Below are 25,627 nucleotides of genomic sequence, written 5' to 3'. Positions count from 1 at the left end.
GTCTGCAGGAATCGGGGCCAATATAAATTATATTGTAAGCCCACGACCTAAAGCCCATATTATTTGAATGATATTTTTTTACACGGGTGATAGCAGAATCGTGTAAGTGGATCATGATGACTTTAGAGTTCGAGACATTGATCAAGATCAATATTTCGAAGGATTTAAATTGTGTACAAAATCTGGAATAAAATTGTTTAGATGTAAAACATTTTGCAAATATCTTAAAGGAATTTTTAATGTAAAACCAATTTGAATTTGTCTTCAAAATAGTCCTGACATGAATAGTTTATTATTCAACATCTCAACCATTCAAATCCAATTATAGAAGAGGGTACTACAGAATCTGAAGCTTCAAACTTACAAATTGAATTTTCAGCAAATAATATTTCTGTTACAACACCCCTTATTTCCAACCATTATTAATATTGGGCGGCCTTTGAAAATCGCTACCAATTTTCTAGCTGGATTTATGCAACATTTAGGTACAAATTCTCGACCACAGAATATAGTTAACAAAATACGATAACTACTACTAGCCTCCTAAAGTATTTTCTAAGTTTTTTTTTTTAAATTTTATATGCATAATTTCATAGTAGCACATAATATTCAATTTAAATATTTTTGGAGCTCTAATATATTTTAATAAACAAAAAGTATGTTTATTTTGTAATGTTTTATTTTGTACTGGTTACTGGTGGCTAAACTGGGAGGAACCAGTGCTTTTTGTTGTATCGTCTGCGTATCTATTTATCACTTGTTATTTATCGTTTATTTAAAAAATATAATTTATGTTTATTTAGTAAAATAATACTTACCGGTAGGTATAATTCTTACTACATAAAAAGTATACGTACATAACAATAAAAAAACGGATTGCGGAAAAAGCTTTTAATATATTTTTTTTAATTTACAAAACATAAAAAAGAAAACAAGAATCTTCCAACTAAATACTTTTTTACAGATTTACTACCAAACAAAAAGTAAAAATAATAAAACAAAAAAGTTGTAAATCCCATTTGTAAGATGGGTCGGCGATTATCCAACATGTGCAAATATTTGCCCGAATATTGGAGCGGATTCTGGCGCGGATCCAAAAAGAGAGTGGAACAACATTTGATTATGGAGCTTTTAAATCACTTACCGGCGTGGCAGCACGTTGTTTACTGTCTCCTAGGGTTTGGCGGGTTTAAGGTGGGTTATGTTACACTAAAGTGTAATATTAGACCAGTTAAAGTGTACTTTGCCATTTAGGTTTGGCTGTTGTAAGTCACAATACTTTATTGCACAGAAGTTGCGTACAACAGAGGTGTACGAATGATAAAAAGTATCGGCCTTGTTGTCAAAAATCGGACCTGTCAAATATTGAGGTTAATATTGAGGCCGCCTATTGTGCTTATGTTTTATTCGTATGTTTATGTCCTTTATATATGTTGTTGTGCAATAAAGTATTATTGATTGATTGATTGATTGATTGATTGATTGAGGTTAGGTAAACGGACCTTGTGAGAAACGGGTTAACGATTTTAAAATGCCGTAGGTACACCCTTTTACTGAACCAATTATCACTACATAGTATAAAACAAATTTGCTTTTTCTGTCCCTATATCCCTATGTACGCTTAAATCTTTAAAACTACGCAATAGATTTTGATGCGTTTTTTTTAATAGATAGAGTGATTCAAGAGGAAGGTTTATATGTATAATAACACCCGTTAAATAGTGGAGAAATACTGTTGTTATTGTTGAGGTTTTTAATGTGATGTCGTAAATAATTTCATTATTCCTCAGCATTGCACCCTAGCGAAGCCGGGGCGGGTCGCTATAGTAAACTATAACAGAAAATGCTTTAGATTACCTATTTTATATATTTAAAAAATGCATACTTACGGGTAAGGGTAATATAGGTTGGAAGATAATAGTCTCATGGTAGAAGTCACCCCAACCAACCGTTGTTTTTCCGTCGAACTTTTTCAATTTACGGAAAAAATGAGAAGTTTTCCTCAATTTAAAATAATTAACGGTAATGATAATATCTTTTAATTTAAAGAAGCTTTTGCCGTAAAGTCGTCTGCACAGGCTTGTCATTAGGGTCTCAATTTGTTCTACTGATTACAAATTATTATGTGGGATGAAAATGTTTTTGCAATAATATTGTAATTTTTACTTTTTGTAACTAAATTGTCTTCATTTACCTGATGTCTGGAAGCTATACATTCATACATTTGTGTTACTTATTGATATAGTTGAAGGGAAGAGAGGAAGGGGTAGACCTAGGATAACATTTATGAAACAAATAAAAGAGAAGATGCAGGTCGTGTCGTATCGGGAGGTGAAGGTTTTGGCGGGAACAAGAGAGGAATGGCGGTTACTTCACCGACAAGAGCGCAGCTCTTAAATAGAGAGAGAGATTGATATAGTGCTATGTGTCAAATATAAATCATAAAATAATTAACATTAATCCTGATCATAGTAAAGGGGCCTTAGCCAAGTTGCAAACGATTATGTCAATCGACTTCTTCTATCGTGTGGGCTGTGAGGTGGATTACCAACCTCAGCAACGCTGGCGTCAGGGTTATTATTGAGCCGCCAAAGGCCCCTGACATGGCTCATGTAACGATTACTCACTTACATCAGTAAGTAGTAACCGGGACCAACGGCTTAACATGCCTTCCGAAGCACGGATCATTTTACTTTCGGACAATCCGTAATAGCCTAACTAAACTAGGGATCACAAAGTGATTTTTGTGATTTATACCCACCGAGATAGGAACCCGGGACCTCCGGATCGTGAGCCCAACGCTCAACCACTGGACCACAGAGGCCGTTTAATAATAGTCAATCGACTGTAACAGTGTTAAAATTGTATGGTTTTGATTGACATGAAACTTCACGTTAATCCCACTATTGTCATGATCGTTTGCAACTTAGCCAAGGCCCCTGATATTATACTCTTTTATATACGTATAAGATTTTTATTAAATCTGAAACGATAAAAAACACTTTAAAAAAAGAACTCTTTCACTCAGTTCAACGTGACATGACGCAATTGATCGTAAACCCTATCCACGTTCAAAACATTTCGAAAAAAAAAAAAAGAAATTCAAAATTACTCATAGACTAAGGATGTACTTATAAGATAATATCAATACAAAGACGTTAGGTACCAAAAAAGAAATATAAGTATTCACATTCGTTTTTCAAAACATTTCGAAAAAAAAGAAATTCGAAATTACTCATAGACTAAGGATGTATAAGATAAACAATAGGAATTGGATTGACGTTACGAAAAAAGAAATATAAGTATATGTGTGTGTGTAGAGTAGGCTCTACTCGTAAAATAATTGTCATGTTGTCTGTCACTTTCTCCCTTGAGTAGATTTCATAATAGTGATGTCTCTTTTCCACGCCGAGTTCGTCTTTTCTACGTAACCGCGAAAAACTCCACGTCTATTTAATTACTTGTTGCATTTGTATATTATTGAGTGATAGATTGATACGCTTCGGTATAAAAGTTCCCGTTAGTTGGCGGCGCGCCAGGACACGACTGGTTACACGGTACAACGCCAAATATAAATGCTATACATGTCCCGGGAACTATTTTATCGGATACTACTAGTGTTGCCAGCTTTGATGGGACAAAAATCAGGATAAAAGGATCTTCTTCTATCGTGTGGGTTGTGAGGTGAATTACATTTTACAACCTCATCAACCCTGGTGTCAGGATTATTATTGTGCCGCCAAAGGCCCAAAAAAAAACCCGAAAGCATAACGGGATAAAAACCCGGGACGCTTTTAAATATGTAGTATTAAACAGAACGACTAGTTTAGTACAATTTTTGATTATATTTCAATAACATTCTTCAATAGTCTCAATGCGCGGTAAGAATTAGATCTGTACGGTCACGAGCATTAATATGTATACACTTTGGTACCAAGTCACATTAACTTTTTTGACAAATTGAACTGTAAGTCTCACTAAATGTCAAATATCTTAGTGCGACAGAGTTCTAAAGTGGGTACATTATATTGCTCATGACTGTACACCAGTTAGTGATGTCACGTTGACAATATAAATAAAAGAAAATATTTACAAAAAGGACTTAACTAGGTACATGGTAAATGGTGGCCGTTCGCTTAAACCGATTTTTTCCAGACAACCTAATAAGGCGTGGAAATAAGTAAAAGAATAAAAGATTGGGGGTGCAAATTACGTTCCACTTACCAGTAATACATGCACAAGAATAAATGAATATATAACATACATTAATATAAATTTACGTATAAACATAAATAATACACACATTACCTAATAATAAGCAACTCGAGAGCACAACACATTTCATTACAAAAACAGAAGCATCTAAACTTTTAAAAAGGTAAAGAAAATGTCCAAGATTTTACATTTAAGATAAAAAAATATTAATATATATATATATATAATATATTAGGTTTAGATCGCAATAAAAAATATATTTATTACTAAATTGGTACTTTGTTTTAAGCCCTATCACTTCTGCAAATTGGGAAGTCCCGAGTATATCGGGACAAGTAGCAACACTATCCTACTTACATCCTTTTTACCCCACTTTCCTTCTGGGGACGTTTATTTCTGAACGCTTAGTACTTTACTAAGTTTACTATCACTTCGGCATTTCTTTCTTTATTCTATATGCCGTTCTATTGTTATATGAGTTTCGGGTATATTTCCAAGTGCTTTATTAGAGTTGAAAACTGCGTTGATGTGTTTAGTGTGTTACTTTTCTTTTATTGCAAACGATTTTACTGTTATACGACTATTTTGCGAGTGTCATTTTACGTTATAAGAAGACTTGGGAGAATTTGTAATGCATATAATATAGTTTTATATAGACAGGCACAAGTCTTGTCAGTAATACATGTCGTAGTGATACAATAAAGAATAATACTACAAATATAACAGCAATACTCCGCCCCGAACTAATTTGTATCGCTATCTAAATTTACCTCACCCCCTTTGGGCTTTTCTAGAGTCTGAGTCTTTCTAGAGTTGAAAAAAAGAGAACCATATTGAAGACTATAGAGAACCGGAGAGGAAATATGATTGGCCACCTGATACGACACGATTCATTTATAACAAACATTATAGGAGGAAAAATTGAAGGGAAGAGAGAAAGGGGTAGACCTAGAAGAAGAATTTATGAAACAAATAAAAGAGAACGTGCAGGTCGTGTCGTATCAGGAGGTGAAGGTTTTGGCGGGAAGAACAGAGAAATGGCGATTACTCCACCGACAAGAGCGCAGCTCTTCAATAAAGAGAGAGAGAGAGAGAGAGAGAGAGAGAGAGAGAGAGAGTCTGAACGGCAGTAACCCGTAGAGGAGTATAAGGAGCGCGCGCGTATTATTTGTCTCGCTCGTATTTACGCGGTAACAATGAGGTTTTGTATGGAGTGTCTAGGTTATGGTAGTGAGCAGAGTGGTGTTCATGTGTTAGACTTCCGAGGATTACCTAAAAGGCAATGCGACCCTGCCAACAACGTCGGTGCGCGGTATCGTGTGAGAATCGTTTCACTCGTGATGATAGTATGAATAATTTAATATTGAAATATATTGCATATGTTACTGCAGTCAGCTTTCGAAATCCGATGAAGAAGTCACAACACAGCATAAATATTTTATAATTTCATCAGGAAAATATATGGCTATTAAAATACAAATAAATAATATTTACTTACTACTAGTTTATTTTGCCAACTGCACACACAAAAATAAAAAATCAACCAAAAAACCTTTTGACGAAGCCTGTGGTAGATTTAATGCTGTTTTATTTAGTTTGATTAAATATTGACCATAATATTTTTAATAATAAAGGTGATAGTACTATTTTAATCCATAATGAATTAGAAATTTAATATATGACTTGGTGTCTTTACTATAATGTTAATGACCAAAAAACAAACAAAGAAAGAACATGTTTCACATTAAAAAAAAATACGAACAAAGAAACACAAATCTTATGTGCAATTGTGCAGTCAGAAAAAAGGGTTTTTTGAGTTTGTACTCACGCCGGCAATCCTGATAATAATAATAAAAAGGTTTCAAGAATATTTAGATTAGGTACCCTGTATTTTTTGTTACTAAACTCCGTCTGGATTTATTTAAGCGTGGCTTCTAAAGAAATCCAGTTAATCTAGGAATTTGCCTTTTATTTTTAAAGTATTAGGTATTTACCAAGAATTCATTTACTCAGGGAAAAATAAAATAGAGCAACAAAGCACGAACATGTCGAACATGTTAGTATTTTGATTTTTTAATTTGATTTAACTTTAAAAAATACATGTGGTAAATAGCGAATCATGCGTAAATTCTTTTAAACGTAACATAACGTAAACACCCACTGTTGGGCACAGGCCTCCCCACAATCAACCGCAGGGGGTATGGAGCATACTCCACGCTGCTCCACTGCGGATTGATGGCGGGGTGATGGTGAAATTCTTTTAAAGTATAAGCCAAAATGTGTTCGCTTACGGTAACGAACGGAACGAATGAAAATAAATATATAGCATTAAGTAATGCTAACAAAGTATTAACTGTCGCAATTATTTTGCTTAATCTCAAATAGCAATGTTGCTTTTGCGTAATTCCATACCTTTATGCTATCTGGGGTAACAGCCTCCGTGGTCTAGTGGTTAGAGCGTTAGGCTCACGATCTGGAGGTCCGGGTTCGATTCCCGATGGGGACATTGTCGAAATCACTTTGTGAGACTGTCCTTTGTTTGGTAAGGACTTTTCAGGCTTGAATCACCTGATTGTCCGAAAAAGTAAGATGATTCCGTGCTTCGGAGGGCACGTTAAGCCGTTGGTCCCGGCTATTAGCCGTAAAAACACCTCCACCAACCCGCATTGGATCAGCGTGGTGGAGTATGCTCCGTACCCCCTCCGGTTGATTGAGGGGAGGCCTGTGCCAAGCAGTGGGACGTATATAGGCAGTTTATGTTGTTATGTATGCTATCTGGGGGCCTAAAAGACCATATTGAGGAAGTCCGTCTTAAAAAGCAACATTGCTATTTGATATTTGATGACATTGCGTACTTTTATGTCAAATATTGTTTATTAAATTAAATACTTTAACATGGCCTTTTTATACCATATTCTGCATCAATTGATGCACAATGCGTAAGTTCTCATTTCAAATAGGTGTACGATTGTAATTTGTTTATTTTTTGAAACGTCATTAATCAAGATTTTTACTGACACAAAGAGAAAATTAAATCGAAAAAGTTTTGACTCGGGAGAGACTTTAACCCATAGCTCTTGTCAAGCCGGGACGAGCGTGTTATCCATTACACCACCGGATCCTCATGTCCATGAGAAATTCCTCGATGCCTGTCCTGTCCGAGCCAAAAAAATTTCGGTTTAATTAAGGAAACTCACAAAGAGAACTCACAAAGAGTTTCCTTAATCACGGATGAGTGCTATAAAAACATTTTTTTTATTTTCTCCAGCGACTTAGCTTCGTTCACTATTAATATCTTGTATTTTGTATGATGAAAAATGTTTTCAGCTCAACTCCATCGCAGACGAAGCAGACAAAGCAGTTGCGGTTTTAACAACTCTATATTTTTTTTCAGTTAAGGCTTCATCACACCGGTAACTTTCTTTTAAGGCAGCGGCGTAAAGAATTACAATTCTTCAAAAAAAAAACTTCTTTTTTAAAAATGTTTTTCTAATTACAATGAAAGATTTTCTTTTTATAGAATAAAAAAAAAATAGTTCTCAAGACCTCGTTAGATGGCGCTTATCAACTGTTACTGGGCCATTGCCATAATAGAAAAAAAACCTTTTATTTAATTTAGGAAATAAATAAACGAGACAAAGACTTCTCTTTTTATTTTCATTCTCTCAGGACATTCTGATAAGATTCTGTTTTATTTCTTCATTGGGCCCGATTCCTGCAGACACCTCCTAATTAACCCGAGCGAATAAAATAGGCGAGATCGCTGGTATTGTAATCCGTTTGACGTGCTGTTTACTTAACTCTGTTGGGTCATTGGGTAATGTAAAATTTTGTAAAATTTTTAGACGTTTGTTTAAGATTTCTGCTTAAAATTGACGTGTATTCCATAAATTTATGCCTGTCGATTACCCGTCCCTTTCTTTTGCAACGGATAAGAAAATGACAAGTATAACTTAAAATAAAATTGGATGGCGCCTGCAGGAATTAGCACCATTATTTGTTTATTTTAAAACATAATCAATGTAACATGTACGTTTCGTATTATGATTTCAAAAAGAAAAATACAAATTATATAACGTCCCATTCCACGCAGTACCATACTAAGTTCAGCGCCATCTATCCAGCAGGTAAGACAAAAATAAAAAAAAATATATAAAGAAAATCCCTCATTAGAAATACATTTTTTTGCACAAGCGAACGGTTCACAATATAAGTACACGACTATATCTCCAATGGGCTAGCCCGAGATAAACTAAGTACCTACGCCTGTATCCCCAAAACGTTAGGCAGAGGTATATATATAGTCGTTGGTAATTGTCGTAAAGTACGAATTACCTGCGACAGCGAAGCGTCATTATTTAAATCATAGTTATAAATAATTTCAGACAGCCAGTGTAGTGATGCCTTTATGGTCCGGAGCAGACTGGGGGGAGGAAAAAAAGGGGGGAAAGGGTTATTACTATGAACCTGCTTTGTAACGGTTTATGTGCGAAAAGAAAAAATATACCGGCGAAGCGTAGAGAAAAGATATTTAGTACAGCTCTGTTTTTGCTTTCCGAATGCTATAATGTACTTGTAGACAAGTGGCACACATTTCCCTTTCTAAAATTGCTAACGTGCAGCGCATGTGAACTCGCTAACCAGTGCATAAATGATTATATTATCACACCCCGGAAACTCCATACAAAATCTCATTCTTACCGTGTATCACCTAACGAATTGGTGCGGGGCGAACAGTTACCGTTTTATATGCAGTATTATATTCTATAATATAATACAGGGTGTTAGTGACATCGTAACGAAAACTTTGAGAGATGATTCAGGCCATAATTCTGAGTTGATATCAAGTGGAGTATTCGTCGCAAAAGTATGGAACGCAAAATAATTTTAAAAAAGACTAATATTTTTGTGAATTTTCCGACAGAAAAATCCACTTGATATCAACTCAGAATCATGGTCTGAACCATCCCCATCAGTATTCTTTACGTTGTCACTAACACCATGTATATTCTATAATACTGCTTAGATGTCTAGTAACTACGTCGGATTTGACGTTAACGATTGTAGAAATAGAAACGTTTGACATTTGACTAGCTCCTCTGTAAAGCCAAGCGTAAACGACACAACAGTATTTAATTTTGTAGTTAAATAATATGCATTTTTTGAAGAGCATGTTTTGGTACTTATGTTAAAGTTACTTGGGATCGCTTTGCGTAAGGCGTAATTTTCTCGATATGTAGTTTAAATAATAAATTCGCCAAGAAATTATAAAATTCATGAATTTATTATTAATTTGAATTATAATTGGATTCTAAAATGCACAATTCCTAAAATAACTTGTAAGTTGGCGTAGCGTAATATATAATCTATATTTCTCATTCTATATTTAAAATATAGTCTAAGATTTCTTTTTAAATCTAATAATAATTTCTTTTTTAATTTAAATTTAAATATACCACTTTTCAGAAATAAGTGACAACACAGTAGGAGGTGTTGCTGTGTGACGATTGGTACTTGCATATAATATATCCTTTTTATATTTTATTTTAAAAAGTAACAATCGTCCTAGAGGCCTTTGAAGAGCTCCTACTCAGTGTTGCCACTTCTAAAATATGAAATAAACGTACATGGCACCCTTGTCGCTGATTTGAAACACCACAATCATTTTCTTGCTTGTCAGATATGTTTGAGATATATTTTTGTAAGAACAATCTAAAAGGTGTAAATATAATATTTTCAGAAAATTGATACGCACTGAAAGTCTCCATTAAAAAAGTACTAAAATATTTTGAAAAAGACGATTTCAATAAACATCAATTTTCGAAAATAACTATATTGTTTCGCACCAATCTGACTAAGCAAGATAATGATTTCTGTTTCTGTCAGTGATAAATTATTATAATAATAAAATAACTTTATCACTGGCGTCACAGCACTAAAAGTCCCAGATGAAACCGAAGCACTGTAATCTAAATAACTAATTACAATTTGAACACACTTCTTCTCTTCTCTGCTTTATCTTAATAGTTTCTTAATTATTAAATTATAATTATATTTTAAGAATAAAAACTAAATAAATTAAATTTAGAATTTTAGTAAATATAAAAATATTTTAATGGTCTGAATAAAACCTTAAAATTATTAAATATTTTATGTATTATACGAACAAATCCGGGGACAGCGTTTTGATACCTCAAATAAGTAAATATTTACCCAAAAAATATAACGTTCGATTCAAGCATAAAGTTCATTTTTCGTTGATTATCAGGAAAAAATATTGTAAACCAATTACTTAAAACTTCCTTCAGAAAGGAAGAGCTGAACAACGCGACCGATAAAATGGCTAATAAAAAAGTTTTTACCAGTATTTGATTGGATGTAATAAATTGTGTCTACGATTTAATGGCGGTAACTGGCCCTTTAATGTTAGATAATTTGAAAGCGTTTACAAAATTATTTCACAAAGAAAAATAATTCTGTTCAGTAACTTTATTGTAAGTAAAATCGTAAAAAAATAAAAATAATTTTATATAAATTGGCCAGTTTGCAATAAAAAAGCAATTCAAGAAAGATAAAATCTTTATAATTGGCAAATGCAAAATTTGTTCTGGCGAACGCGACTACTTTTTATACTAATTGGAAGAACAAGAGAAAAATTACGATTTTCTTATTGACACCTAGTGCTGACGAGGGTTTTGACGGGACATACCAGACCAATGTGGTGGTCAGAAACAACGGCAGTTGCCTGTACGTGCCTCCGGGCATTTTCAAGAGCACATGCAAGATAGACATTACGTGGTTCCCCTTCGATGACCAACACTGTGACATGAAGTTCGGTAGCTGGACGTACGATGGCAACCAGGTATAGCGATAGAACGTGTTTTTTTTCATGTAGCTGCTCTTACATTGAACTTGACGTCATTCATTGCTGCTAAGAAATTTAAAATACACTTTTTTCATTTAAAGCTGTCCAAAAGCTGTTTTTACTCGTTAGCGCTTTCCAAAAGTTTAGTTTTTGCTCACTCCAACTTTAACGGCATTTAGCTTGAAACGTCGATGTCATAAATCTAAAGCTCATTTTGTCACCACTGAAAAGCAGTCACTTCACGCTCAAATATTTAAGTTGGCGTCAATACGACAGCGCTTGAGATAAGATTAAAAGAAGAGTAGTAGAAATGGCTTTATAACAGCTTTGCAAAGCTCATTTTATCTGTAAAATCTTAAAATTATTTGTACATTTCACAAAATTTCATTTGCAGCAATATGTGACGCTAATTTCGAGCAATTCCTTAATGCTTTTTCGTAAATGTGACAGCAACTACTCTTAAAATAATTTAAGTTGATAGAATTATGAAAATCGCAGTCTTTTAGGTTAAGTGAAATTTTTGAGGTTAGGTTAGGTTCAGGTTAAAGATAAGGGAACCATGTGAGAAACCAGAAGGATTTAAAATCCCAAAAGTTTTGTATGTACTATTTTGCATGGGGCAAAATATCTTATGTACACAGAGCACTAAAATAAACTTACACTTTCCACTGCCATACGGATACACTTTTTATGAAGAATAAGTTTTATATGAAATTATTTTATTTTACCTACTTAATCGATAGATTGTGTATCGTGTTGCATGATTAGTTGAAGGATATGAATGATAATTACTATAAAAGAGTATGATGCCTGACTGATTGAGGTTGCATTGAATAAAGAATGTGATTTGGAATGAAATAATGTAAAAAGTTTCAATATTGTGTATTTTTGGTTTTATAATATTATTTTGAATGTATTTTATGTAGCGAGTTTGTAGCACGACTCCTTTTGTAAACTAATTGATGTTATGATGTACTTTGAAACGTGGATAAAGTAGAAATATTATGTTCGAAGATTAATTATTTAATACGTAAGTCTTACAATAAATTCTTGGTAGTCTAGAATAAAAATATTCTCTAGAAACACCATGTTTATCAGGATTATTTATTGAATTATTCTAGGAATAGAAAATAGATCCGATTAAATAGAAAATGTGAAGGTACCTCACAGCTATTTTCTTGTAAAGCTAGAGAAAATGTTTTTATTCTAAACTGTTTTTCCACTGCTTTTTCCTTTGTAAGAAAATATACAAAAAAAAACATATTTGGTATAAGATCCGTATGGCGGTGACTATTTCTCTTCCTCAGCATGTTGCATCTCTCTAGCGTGTTTTTGACGCACACAAATGACGCCATAATGCCCAAATTTACTTGAACCGTTTGAACAAAACGTTCGCAATTTGGACATTGTTTAACGTTATTTGTTGCCATCAGAAACACACCCTCTTAGTTTTACCTTTGGTTTTGCACTCCGTTTTAAGGTTCTCACATTTCCCTTGTATTATTTACTTCCAAGCGAATACCTTGCATGGTTTCATTGGCTAATTACAATGAACTGTGAGTGAATTAACCTAGCATGGTTTCCCTGAGAATTATGAGTACTTATTTAAATCCTATTAATTTTATTTTCTAGGAGAGGTGATGTTTTTTACATTGGTAAAAAATACTATGATTTTTAAAGCGTAACTTATTGTAGATTTGCCGCAAATGTCATTAACTACTTTACCGGAATTCTATTGGATATTTCACAAGTACAATTTTAGGAGTAAAGTGCATATTTGTTAAAATTAGGGGGGTTACAAAGGTCACATTGAAACAATCAATCTAAAAAGCAATATTGCAATTTGACATTTACGCATATAAAAGTAAGTACGCAATGCCAACAAATGTCAAATAGCAATATTGATTTCTTAGAAGAATTGCTTCGATGTAGCGGTTTTAACCCCCCAGGTTTTAAATTGGTATTAGTTTGATGGAGATGGATTATTGCTCATGATCTCCTTGATAATAAATAATTTAAAAAATGCTTCTTTTAAAATGAGTAAATAACATTAAATTTAAAATTCAAAAAAAGGAAAATTTTGAAGAGTTTGAATTTCCAGAGTCTTTGGCTTTATGAATTTAAGTAAACAAACAGTAATTTTGTACATCACCTCTCTTAGCTTAGCTCGTAGCTAGTGTCCCGTATGAGACTAACAGATTGCCCTGACAGTTGGACCTGGTGCTCAAAGATGAAGCGGGAGGAGATTTATCAGACTTCATCACCAATGGAGAGTGGTATTTGATAGGTAAGATATTTTGAGGAAACTTTCCTTAGTGATTTATCTTCTTCATTACATAAAATATCATGTCAAAACTTGTAGAAATTTGTTTCTGAAGTTAATTAAGGTTAATGATGATATTTATATATTTTTTTGTCAAATAACTTAAATTTCATCATAGCGTTCTACTTTTTTTTTAAGAGCCAATTCAATTGAATTTATCATTTTTAACTGAATCAGGGTAGAAAAGGAACATATTTTGTACTTTCACTCACCCAAAGCAGCTACAAGAAGGCCAATGCTGTACCGTCGGTGAAAAGTAATACAACTCGAGTTGTATCACTTTTGAGTTATTAGCACACACTTCATGTTCGAAAAATTCTCTTTCTTTCTGTCTAATTCTCGTAACTGTAGCTATTATAAATACGGAGATAATTTTTGTGTAAAGTGATATAAGTACTGTTTGTGAAGGATTCATGCTGTTATAACACGTGTAACATAATTCATCTTAACTTGCATCAAAGTGAAATGAAGATTTTCATTAAATATTTTGGTGTAAGTAAATGCAACTCAAGATATATTAAAATACACGCCATGCTTGAATTCTCACGGTCCGTGTTTAATGATATAATTTTAGTTGTAACATCAAACACCAAATTAATTTTTTCGTGAAAAGTAATATAAATTAATATATATCAAAATATTTCAGAAAATACGATCTTGGATATTAATAACATGTCGTGTATAATGATACATACAAGTTCGATTCTATGCGCCACCAGTGTGTATCTTAGGGTAACCTCCGCATAAACCTGTCTATGGGAAGCCATTTTGTCTAGAGCCACAGCAAACCATATCTGATCCGCATTGCGAATGGGTATAGGTTACGTTAGTACTTCAGACCAAACCGTGTTTTTTCTCTTTCTGTTATAACCGCCTTGTAGTACTTAATAATAGTACCTCAATAAGTTGTGAGTCCTGATCATGGCGTCGATATCACCATGGCAGGGTTAGTCAAGAGGTATTTGAGATTTGTCATAACTGTCATTAGTCTCCTTCCCTTAGCTCGAAGCATAGCTGTTTTACATAGTTTTCTTGATTACATGCAGGTTAAGCGGTGGCAGATTGAACGCTGCTTTCATTGCTAAGGAGGTTGTAGACGTGAAATAATAGCTCCAAATATTATCAAGCGCCAATTAATATGCAAGCCATTCAATACACGCTGGTTAGATCTTTGATGCAAGCGCCGGTAGTGGTATTTTTGAACCTACACAGCTGTAGATGATCGTACATACTTTTGGGCTTAAGGTCCCACTGGGATCCAGCTTGGCATCGGCAGCATCGGGATCTGCCACATCTTCTCAAGAGAAGATTACCAGTTTCTCAAACGCGTTGAATGGTGTAAATAATTGGTCGAGCTATCTCGTCTTTATAAAGGGAACAACTACTCTGAACTCTGTGCACCACCGTTAAATTGTTTTTTCTGTATTTTGATTATATAAGAGAGAATTACGCACAGGACCGTGAAAAATGGAAAGAGGAAGGGGAGGCCTTTGCCCAGCAGTGGGATCTTGTAGGATAAATTAGATTAGAATAAATAATTGGCAACACCACGGGCACAACCCCTTAATTAAACCAGGTCACAAAGTTTGTAGAAATCCCAGGAGGTATTTGAGCTTCTGAAAGGAGCTGGTTGGCTTACATAGTCAACAAAAGCACGCATAATGGACCACTTGCGTTTATGCGGAAAACTGAGCCCATTAAAGTAAAGTAACATTAGATATGGGACATTTGTCCATACATGTTGTGCCGACCCCAACTAGAGTGGGATAAAGGCAGGAGGATGATGATGATATAGTGGGAAGTTGCCCACTTCACAATAGTGGTCCATACGCGAGGATACGCGGAACGTGTGCTTACGTCTAAAGTTTTGTGGAAACGAACTCATTTAGCTTAACCATAACAGACCATGGTAAAGGTGATAAGACCTACCCTGAGGATAGCCCTGTGTAACCTATAGGTTTGAAGGTGAATCAATGATCTTCATTTTCTCTACCTATTCTTATCGTCAACATTGATTCGACACCGTTTATGGTTCTGTCAATGTTGCGGTTGCCATTAGACCGGGAATTTTGATAATTCGAAGTATTGAATTATCAAAACCTCTGTGGAAATGCGCCCTTCGATCGCCGGGCAAGCTTTGCTCATTTTCTTCGTGATACATGTATACTTTAGGGGATTTTGATTGTGGAATGAGTTGTAAAATAGTTTCAGCAGGAATGAAGTAACACTAACCAGTTTGTGTGATTTTGGTTTAAAAGTACGTAGGTACATCACTTTTATCTCCAGGCCGTGCTGCCAGGCTAGCCCGAAACATTCCTTATGACCAGTCTTAATATGATTCCTCTTACCTTTATTTGTTAGGGGTGGAAATATTATCATAATTGAATTTGTAAGATGAACCAACAATGGTTTTGATTAGGGGCGTAGTGTGGTGGACAAAATGTGTTTGTAGCGGGCAGCAGTGGTGGTTTTGACCGGTTATTTATGAGTTTTGAGAGTAAAATCATAACAAAATATTTTATTATCGCCACCTTACACTATATATACGTGTACCATCTTTATATGTATTTATTACTAGAAATTCGTAAAAACATGTATCATTTTACACAATAAAACCGAAAAAATAAATCAAGTTATACCACTTGACACAAATTCGTTATAGTTTATCGTTTGTGTCAAATGATATAAGTTACGTTTCTTTACTTTTTAAAGAAAATAAATAGAATTTTGCCTTTCTACAACTTCATAAAATAAACTTTCTTCCAAGACATTTTGTTTTATGTACAATAAGACTGTAAAATTATTAATTGAAAATATGATATATCAACGATGACTTTTGTATAGTTATGTGTGTAAAAAGGTATATGTAGACTTGTATCAATTTACACAGTATAAAAGTTGGTGTCAACTGATACATGTAATTTATTTTGATCCTCTACCATTTCTGTTTAGGTTCTAAATATAACTAAATATTAGAAAAGAAACCTTCTATCATCACCTATCGACACATCTAACTTCTGTTCCATTATTCCTTATAAGTCACGAGCTAGAATATTTTTAACTTTAAACTCGATTTTCTCAAAACTTCAATTTTGGACTTGTATTACTTTTCACCGACGGTACAGATGGTCTTTCGCATTCTTAAAACTAAGCCATGGTTGTACTGCAGGTACAAAACCACTAGCAAAAGTTTATGGGCTAGTCGTTTGGGGTGATGAAATCTTGTATCTTGTTTTCTAACAGCTATCCTCATCCACTTTGTCCTTATCAGGAATGCCAGGAAAGAAGAACACAATAACATACGCATGCTGCCCAGAGCCATACGTAGACGTCACATTTACCATCATGATCAGAAGACGGACGCTATACTACTTCTTCAACCTAATAGTGCCATGCGTGTTAATATCTTCCATGGCACTCCTTGGGTTCACATTGCCACCAGATTCGGGGGAGAAGCTTACACTCGGTCAGTAGCTTTTAAGAATGTTTGTTTTTGTAGAATAAAAGTTGTGAAGTCATAAAACTGACATAGAAAATAGAAAGAGGAAACTATTGGTTTAATGGTTCAGTAATATACAGAAATACTTATGTATGAATTGAGATAACAAGTCTTCACGTGTGAGTAGATTCTAATTTTGGTCTTTTCAGCACATTTTTTAGATTTTTTACGAACAAATAGAAATACTGTAGATACAAACATTGAAAATTTGAACAGTATTTCAATTTGTATTTTTGATTAGTAACGATGAGCAAATGCAAATACCTCAACAAGGGAAAATTTTAAAGCTTTCTAGTGATATTTTTCTAAGATTTCCCTCACATAGACTTGGCTGATGCCAACAGGTGTGACGATCTTGTTGTCGTTGACCGTGTTTCTGAACCTGGTCGCGGAAAAGATGCCCACCACGTCGGATGCAGTGCCTTTAGTAGGTAGGCACTGTAGGAGTCACGGGAATTAAGAAAACGTGCGCTGTTAGCTACCTTTCTTATGCGAGTACCGCAGGGTTTCATACTTGGATCTTTATCCTTTAATTTATATATATATATATATATATATATATTTATTAGTCTATTTTATATTTCACATGTAACGTATGGGTTATATTGACTTTTTTGTTACATTTAAATTTCTGACAGAATGTTTCGTATTTGAATAAACGATTTTTTAAATAGTTTTTTAAGCCTCTTAAGAGTGGTAGGAAGCAGCGTGTGTTAAATTTAGATTGTCTAGTCTGTGGTATGACTGTGTGTTTACGTGTTAGTCATCAATCCTTGATAGGCCGGTAAGTATGTGTGAGTAGATGCTACTGAATGTTCACAGCACCATCATTACCATCAACTGTAGGAATAAGAAATTTGAAATACTACGTTTTTAATAAAAATATATGGAGAGTTGTAAATTTATAAAATCTGTTTATCGAAAGGTGTATTTCAGTACTAGTTATTCCAAAAGAGTAGGTGTTAGGGGTGTTAACAATGTGTTTGATTGCAGGAGTCACTATTCTTCTCTCGCTGACGGTGTTTCTGAACCTGGTAGCCGAGACCCTGCCGCAGGTCTCCGACGCTATCCCCCTGTTAGGTACACTGCCCACACCTACCCCAAGCCTTTCATTCCATCCTGCTGTTCCCACTGTTATTTTTCATTTACTTTGTTCTCATTACCTGCCTTCGTTTATTTTACTTCTTTCACCCTTCTCAAACTTTGATTTCGGCTATCATTCTTACTTTTAGTTTAAACTTTAAAATAAATAAATTATTTTAAAACATTACAAGGAGTAAATTATGTACCTGTGCTAATATTTTAATTTAAATCATTGTTGGCTTAAATGTCGTTGTTGAGTGAACTTAGCTTTGAATTAATGTCAACAACAAATCGTAAGATTCTTATAGACGTTGGTGTTTCAATGCTTCCGCTTCAAATGTAAAATGTATTATCACTGTTTCGTTTGTTTAAGTAAATATCCAGTCAGCTGTGAATTTTAAATACTTTTTGGTGTCGCTATTTTTGTTCTTGTTTTAAAATTTTTTGGAAATTATTTTAAAACAAGAACATTTTATCTTGGAATCGATTTCGTACTTCTTTGCTTGAGCTTTGTCACTTGATTCTATTACCGCTATTATTTCTACATCTGCAACTTTTCACTGAGAATTTTCTTTTTAACTGAAATTATTTCACAAATGTTCAACACTAATTGTAAGTGGCATGGCATGTTGTAATATACAAGTATTGAAGGCAATGTGTAATGGACTGGAAGGTAAGTCAAAACACAATGATCAATGTTACACAGAATCATTTTTTCTTGATCTCACTGAATTTCGCGTAATCGATTCCACGGTGTTGTATCTATTTTTGGGTGTATTTTTTGTATTATTCATAAGCGATTTCTGAGCCGCAGCTACATTAGTCGTGGTTTTAGGTACTTGGAGGGTGTTGAGTTTAAAAACGATTTGAAACTGAACGATAAAACTAGTTGATAAATGAAGAACGATAAAATGTCTAATCTTAAATAGTATTTGCATGACTACTTCGTTTTGTTTTGTTTATGATTTCACTTGTGCCCCCTGACAGCACACTTACAAGAAAGCCGTCTGAGCTGGGTCCAGATTAGTATTAAAAACTGGTTTGCTGTAAATAGACCATTTTGTTTTGAACCTTGATTGATCTTTGCAGGTGTAACAATTCTACTGTCGCAAACCGTTTTTTCCCTATTGGTGGGACACGTCATAACTAAAACCTCGGAGGCGATCCCCCTAATAGGTGAGGAATGTCGCGTTTATATGTATTATTTATAAAACCAACATAAATACGAAATTAAAAAAAAAATGCTGTTGATCTAAAGGATAGATCTATATGATAAAAAATAAGGATGCGTTATGAGGAATATTCTTGTAAAAATATGACACTTGAAGTTGAAAGAATTTTAGATTAACTATTTTTAATCATTTATTTCATTTTTTTTAGATCATTTATTTATTATCATAAGGTATTTCCTAAATAAATTACTATTTTTAATTACTTATAGAATTTTATGTTGTACTCTTTTGTCATAAGTCGACATCTTGGTCTTTTACGTTATTTGTATAGTAGCATTTAATTCCATAATCATACACTTCATTTATATATGAAGATCATTTTACAACTCAATTTTCAGAAAATGTTATCCTAAAAAATGTAAAAATTACAAATAAGCACTTACATTATTTTTAGATGGATGAATTGAATCCAAAAAAACAGAATATTCCTCCGACCGTTCTTCTGTCACATTAACAAAGATCTAAATAGTTTGCAGTTTTGCTTGATTTTAAACAAAAACAGATTACAATCTTCTCTTTCTTGCCTTTTAGAAGGGCAGAGTCTATGAAAATCTTTGCTTTACAGCTCTTGTCAGCTCTTTGACACATGAGATAGAATATTGCACTTTACTGGCGTATGATAAGGATAGCTATCTAAAGGTACTTTCCCATTGGTATTTCTTCTTGTAATGTGTTTAAAATACTTAACAGTCCAGTCTCCGCTCATCAAACCTTTCTATTTATTTTGTTTCGTTCATTCTTCGATTGGTCTCATTACATGACTACGGACGTCAGAAGTAGCATGTTTTAGGTTGATTTTGGACTAGTCTTTAAAATTTAAACTAGTTTTAAAATAAGGGTTAAAAGCACAACTCTCCTGAATTGTAAATAAGCTTGAAGTATGTAGGTTTGGTTGCTTTGTTGTAGTTAAAGTTTAAATGCAGGATGCAAAGTTAAACAGCGGTTGAACAACAAAGAGGATGCGGGTGAGGGGCCACCCTCCAAGTATCTCGAGGATCTCACTTTATATGGTCTGTCTGTACCCTTTAATTACCAACTAAATACAGGTTTTTGCAAAACTGTTTGACGAATCGGGTTACGAGGATACTTCCTTTCGCTAGTTCATGTACGATTGTCTGTAAACCATTTTTAATTTGTTAAAAATCTTCTCAAATCAAGTCTTCCCAAAAAAGATTGTAATATAAAAAAAACTTCTCGATATTTTTGCACTGACCTGTACCGTGAAAGTTAAATCATTAAATAAAATAAACCTTTCCAGAAGATTTAATGTTTGTAATTTTATAAAAAAATAAATATATATTTTACGCTCACGAAAAGTTACAGTTTTAAATTATTCCAAGCTCTAAAAACAAATGATGCTTTTATTTAAATGAAGGTCTTCATGAAATAAAATTAATTCGGGAATGTCTGCCGCGTTTCATAATATAAAGTATGTTTTCGACAAATTACCGAGAAGGTAAATTAAATAAAAGACGCCTATTTATTTAGTGCTAATGTTTATTTTAAATTATGAAACGCAGATCATTAAAAATCACTAAATATATCATTAAGCTTGATGTCATTTTAAGTCAAAATTGCATGTAAAGTAAAGTTAAATGCATGAATGTCGCTTTTAATGTATTTTTAAATATTTATAACAATGACATTTTAGTCTCATGTAAGTAATATTTGTATACAGGGTACCATATAAATATTTAGCTACTTTTTAAATCTTAAAAAAAGGACTTTATTTCTTGAAAATAATGTCTTAAAAATTAATTGGTACTCTGTGTAATATTAAAGAACATTAAAAATAAATATCCAGCTTGCTTAATTTTCTCCTTTCTTCATAATATTTATTTACGGCCTTTCACCCTTAGATAATAAGATATTAAAGTACATAATTGTAAAATATTTAATGCACAAAATAACACGTTAAATAACAATTATTAAATTTATTTTTTATGACTGAATTCTTAACGAAAATTATATTTAAGAATTCGTTATTTGGTGAGATTATAATTTTTGTCACAAACAATAATATGATTAACTTAAAAGGCAAGTTTTAATTTTTGATAAATAATGATCAGAAAAAAAGTGTCATAATTCAGACACTAACCTTAATTAATATTACATTAAAAATAGATAAATATATTAAATTCTATTATTACATTAAATAAAAAAAATGATAGTCTAATATGTGTTTTGTGTTGTGGGTGGCAGGAACTTACTTCAATTGCATCATGTTCATGGTGGCATCGTCGGTGGTACTAACAGTGGTGGTACTCAACTATCACCATCGGACGGCGGATATTCACGAGATGCCGCAATGGGTACGTAATAAATCAAAATCATTTAGTAAGCCAGCGTTATTAAGGTCAGTCATTGACCTCACAATCTACACGCTACCCTGCTGTCAGTGTTATTTTTGAGCCGCCATATGCCCCTGATGTGGCTCATATAATGATTACGTATTTACAACAGTAATTAGTAACCGGGACCAACGGCTATGTGCCTTTTTAGACACGAACCATCTTATTTTCGGACAATCGGGTGATCGGCCTGTAATGTCCTAACGGAACTAGCGATCACAAAGAGATTTTTGTTATATGTCCCCATCGGAATTCCAACCCGGGACCTCCGGATAGTAAGTCTAACGACTCTATTACTGAGCTACAAAGGTCGTTCGATGTTTAATATTTACTCCTGGTCTTATCATCATTATCAGCCCATTAACGTCCCCACTGCTGGGGCACGGGCCTTCCCTATGGATGGATAGAGAGATCGGGCCTTAGACCATCACGCGGGCCCAGTGCGGACTCCTGGTCTAGCATATATTAGCATATATTATAGCATCTAGTAATATTATACTGTACTCTTCTGGGGTTTAAGTATAAATCTAACAAATAATAGAACATTTCATTTGAACGAAACGTTTCAATATCTTGTACTGTACAAGATATTGAAATGTTTCGTTCACTTCAGGGATAAGCCGTGGTTTTAGGGATTAAAGTCTGGCTAAGTAGTCTTGGACCTATACTTTCATCAGACGATTCAGACGGCGGCTTAAGCGATCGCTCTTTAGAGTTTAAACTGTCTTCATTGTTGTTCGTAATCTCTTTATTAAGTACATTACGCTAGTTTGTGCCGAATGTTGTCTGTGGTCAAAATGAATGGCAAATGGGATCATAATAAATTAAGTGCGTCCGAGAAACATTAGTTACTTATCTCATGTACCACATTTTTGTTTCATTTTTTAATCTGGCGAGGTTATCAGAAGAATTCGTTCGAAACGAACAAAATAAAAATCGATATTCCCTGTTCTGTAATAGTAGAAGTGTAATGGTAGACGAATTTTGATCAACAAAAATTCTCAAGACTGACAAAATATCGCTTCTACTACAGATAAAGTCAGTGTTCCTGCAATGGTTGCCGTGGATCCTGAGGATGTCGCGACCAGGGAAGAAGATCACGAGGAAGACTATAATGATGTCCAACAGGATGAGAGAGTTGGAGCTGAAGGAACGTTCCTCCAAGTCTCTACTGGCGAATGTTCTGGATATAGACGATGATTTCAGACATGCGCCGCCGCCGCCCAACAGTACAGCATCTACAGGGAACTTAGGGCCAGGGTGAGAAACATTTATTTTCTTTGGTTTGGTATCTCATGATAAGTTCCGAAAGTTTTTAGTTCTTGATCCAATGGCGCGAGATATAAGCATATAAACAACATTACTGTAGTTTCTTCTCGAAGCATTAACTGCTGAAGAAATGGAAAGCATTAAAAGATCTAATCAGGTAAAAAAATTAAGAAGCAGCAGCTCAGGAACCCAAATCTTGGGTCAAGCCGTTGTTTCAGAGGATTAATCAAACACCAGTAAATGGTATTTCTACGAATGCTTATCTTCAGGAATTATATGAATATGCTTGTATTTTGCGCCACACATGACTTGGGTACTAGGAATTTCTACTTGAAGGGTAACTCAAACATATAATCAGTGTTAGCGTCCTTTAAAAATTAAATGGTATTCTGATATGCCTTTAGTTTATCAAACGTATCGTAAAACAGTACCATGTCAATAACGTGTAAGACCTTTTCCAAGCCTGGCTCATTGTAGAAAAGGAAGTAGTATTCATTGTAATTGTGACTCCGTCAAGATTCCTTTATCACGATTGAGGTATATATAATCTTCATAATGTAGAGTAAAAGATACTGACAATATTTTTCCTGGTATTCCTTGCTGCTCGATATCATTAAAGGTTTCCATAAGTGCCTCCAGTAAAACATCTACTTTAGCAGCTACTAGTGCTACTTAACAGTAGGTACTTACCTGCACAACTGCATTGAGATATTCCTTAATACTTCCAGTAATATGACAATATCAGCTATGTTATTCTCTAAAAGCAACTTCAGTGCTCGGAATTCAAAGAAATCTAGTGGTCGATCCCTTTTAAGTGCATTATTGTACATTTGCCTCGGATGACACCGATGAGGATTTCTCATCCAGCGCACAATTTAAGACAAGTCTGAGGGTGCCCAGATGGGTGTCGCCCTCAGCGCTGCAGCCAGTGTTGCTTTAGAGATTAAAACAGCAGTCATATCCTCCTTTGACCCAGTGACCCTGCTTACATGGCGCAAGCATGCGTTGAATGCGCGTTAACCCCTCTAGATATGCACCACAAAATCAGCATACATCGCCCAGGTGCTCGATATTCCGCACGGACTTCCGGCGGTCGTTCGTGCGGCCGTCCACTATGGAGGACGTGGGCGGAGGCCTAGGAGGCCACCACCGGGAGCTCCACATGATCCTGCGGGAGCTCCAGTTCATCACTGCCAGGATGAAGAAGGCCGATGAGGAAGCCGAGCTAATCAGCGACTGGAAGTTCGCGGCGATGGTTGTTGACAGGTACGTTCAAATTTCGTTAATTTTGTGTAACGTTGTAATAGTTATGGTCGACTTGTAGTGAGGGCCATTATTCAGTCTCCAAAAGCTCATGTAACGAGTTAATTTGAGTAATTTGTTAATAAAATAGATGTTAGACATTTGTTACAAAATACTCCTAGACGACGTCAAACCCTACAACTATTAATCACATTAGTCGTGTTAGTTTTTGCGCTAGAAGAAAATCCTTGCATCTGACAATTTATTTTGGTGACGATATTAAAACGTGACAGGTAATAGTTATGTTTTGCCCTCAGGTTTTGCCTGTTCGTGTTCACTCTCTTCACAATCATCGCGACCGTGGCGGTGCTTTTATCAGCTCCTCACATCATCGTGCAGTGAGCCTCTCCTCACTCGCACACACGAGAGAACTAATCTTAGGAATCGACCGATTTATTATATATAGATGTAAAATACTTACCTAAAATACGTGGTTGAAACGCACACGTCTCATAACTAAGTCGAAAGACGGTAAATATAAATACACTAACATACTCGTAGCTCATTAAGTCCAACATATTATAAAAAATGTGATGTTGACTAAGATGTTATACAGATAAAGTGTTGATGAGTATAATTTGTTAAAAAATATAATTATATTTCTAATTAGTACGGTTAAAGAGGTTATTAATAAAGTTTTTGAGTTAAAGGAAGTTGGACAGACACGGAGCTGGGCTCGGAAGTATAAGTTCGTGACTTAGGAATTCAGTAAGCATTTGTGTAATTACAAAAAGATTGTTTTCCGTGTTAGAGATAATTGTTTAAGTATTTTAATTTAACGGTTGGCTATTTGCATACGGGTTGTGCTTTAGTCTTTTACGACGGTTTTTATTACTCATAGTGGCAATCGGCCCACGAAGGTAAAGACTACAGTTCGTTGACCCCGCCAAGGTCAACGTTTTCCTTCAGCCCTTATCGCTATCGACCCACTTCGGGTCGCTTTTCTCCTGAGGCGAGATTCAGACCCATCAGAGCTTTAGGCATGTCTTTTTTACTTTGAATTGTTAATCCGTTCTGTTGCTTCTCCATACCAAGAATTTGAACTACAAACTATTAAAATAGTCTTACTCATAGAAGACTAAAGTACAATCCCGTTTAGCAAAATTGTTTTACGAAACCTTCGCGGTATTGAATGATACTTAAACAATAAAATCCGAGATAGAGGGTATCCTTTGTAGAAGAAAATGAGGGATCATATACGATGACATTACCTTAGGGTATTAAGTAACGTGTATATAAAATAAAGGATCAAATATTGGTAGAGACGAGCCATAGACACGGCTTAACATACAGCTTGGTCGCGAAAGTAAGTCACATTGAGAATAGATAGCATTTATACAGATTGTTGTACTGCTTGAAATTTCTTAAGAAGATGTGTGAGGTTATAATAAAATTACCCTAGAAGTCGTGCCATGCAAGACGTCACAGAATAGAGATAATAAGGTCGATTTTTCTTAGCTGATCGTCTCACAACGGCAAAACGCGTCG

General features: G+C 34.5%; 1 protein-coding gene across 1 annotated transcript in view; it reads left to right on the top strand.

Annotated features, from left to right (window-relative positions):
• The window catches only part of LOC126375726 (neuronal acetylcholine receptor subunit alpha-7), a 62,117-nt gene extending 37,513 nt beyond the window's left edge, over nt 1-24,604 (top strand). The window contains exons 5-13 of the mRNA XM_050022827.1: nt 10,897-11,077; nt 13,292-13,367; nt 16,675-16,869; nt 17,896-17,982; nt 21,420-21,529; nt 22,602-22,828; nt 23,242-23,256; nt 23,867-24,103; nt 24,397-24,604. Of these exons, the coding sequence (XP_049878784.1) occupies nt 10,897-11,077; nt 13,292-13,367; nt 16,675-16,869; nt 17,896-17,982; nt 21,420-21,529; nt 22,602-22,828; nt 23,242-23,256; nt 23,867-24,103; nt 24,397-24,481 (1,213 nt within the window). The 3' untranslated portion in view covers nt 24,482-24,604. The remainder of the gene's footprint in view (nt 1-10,896; nt 11,078-13,291; nt 13,368-16,674; nt 16,870-17,895; nt 17,983-21,419; nt 21,530-22,601; nt 22,829-23,241; nt 23,257-23,866; nt 24,104-24,396) is intronic.
• The last annotated feature ends 1,023 nt before the right edge of the window (nt 24,605-25,627 follow it).

Source organism: Pectinophora gossypiella, chromosome 2 (assembly GCF_024362695.1).
Source record: "Pectinophora gossypiella chromosome 2, ilPecGoss1.1, whole genome shotgun sequence".
Lineage (NCBI taxonomy): Eukaryota > Metazoa > Arthropoda > Insecta > Lepidoptera > Gelechiidae > Pectinophora > Pectinophora gossypiella.
This window is presented reverse-complemented; position numbering and strand designations above follow the sequence as displayed.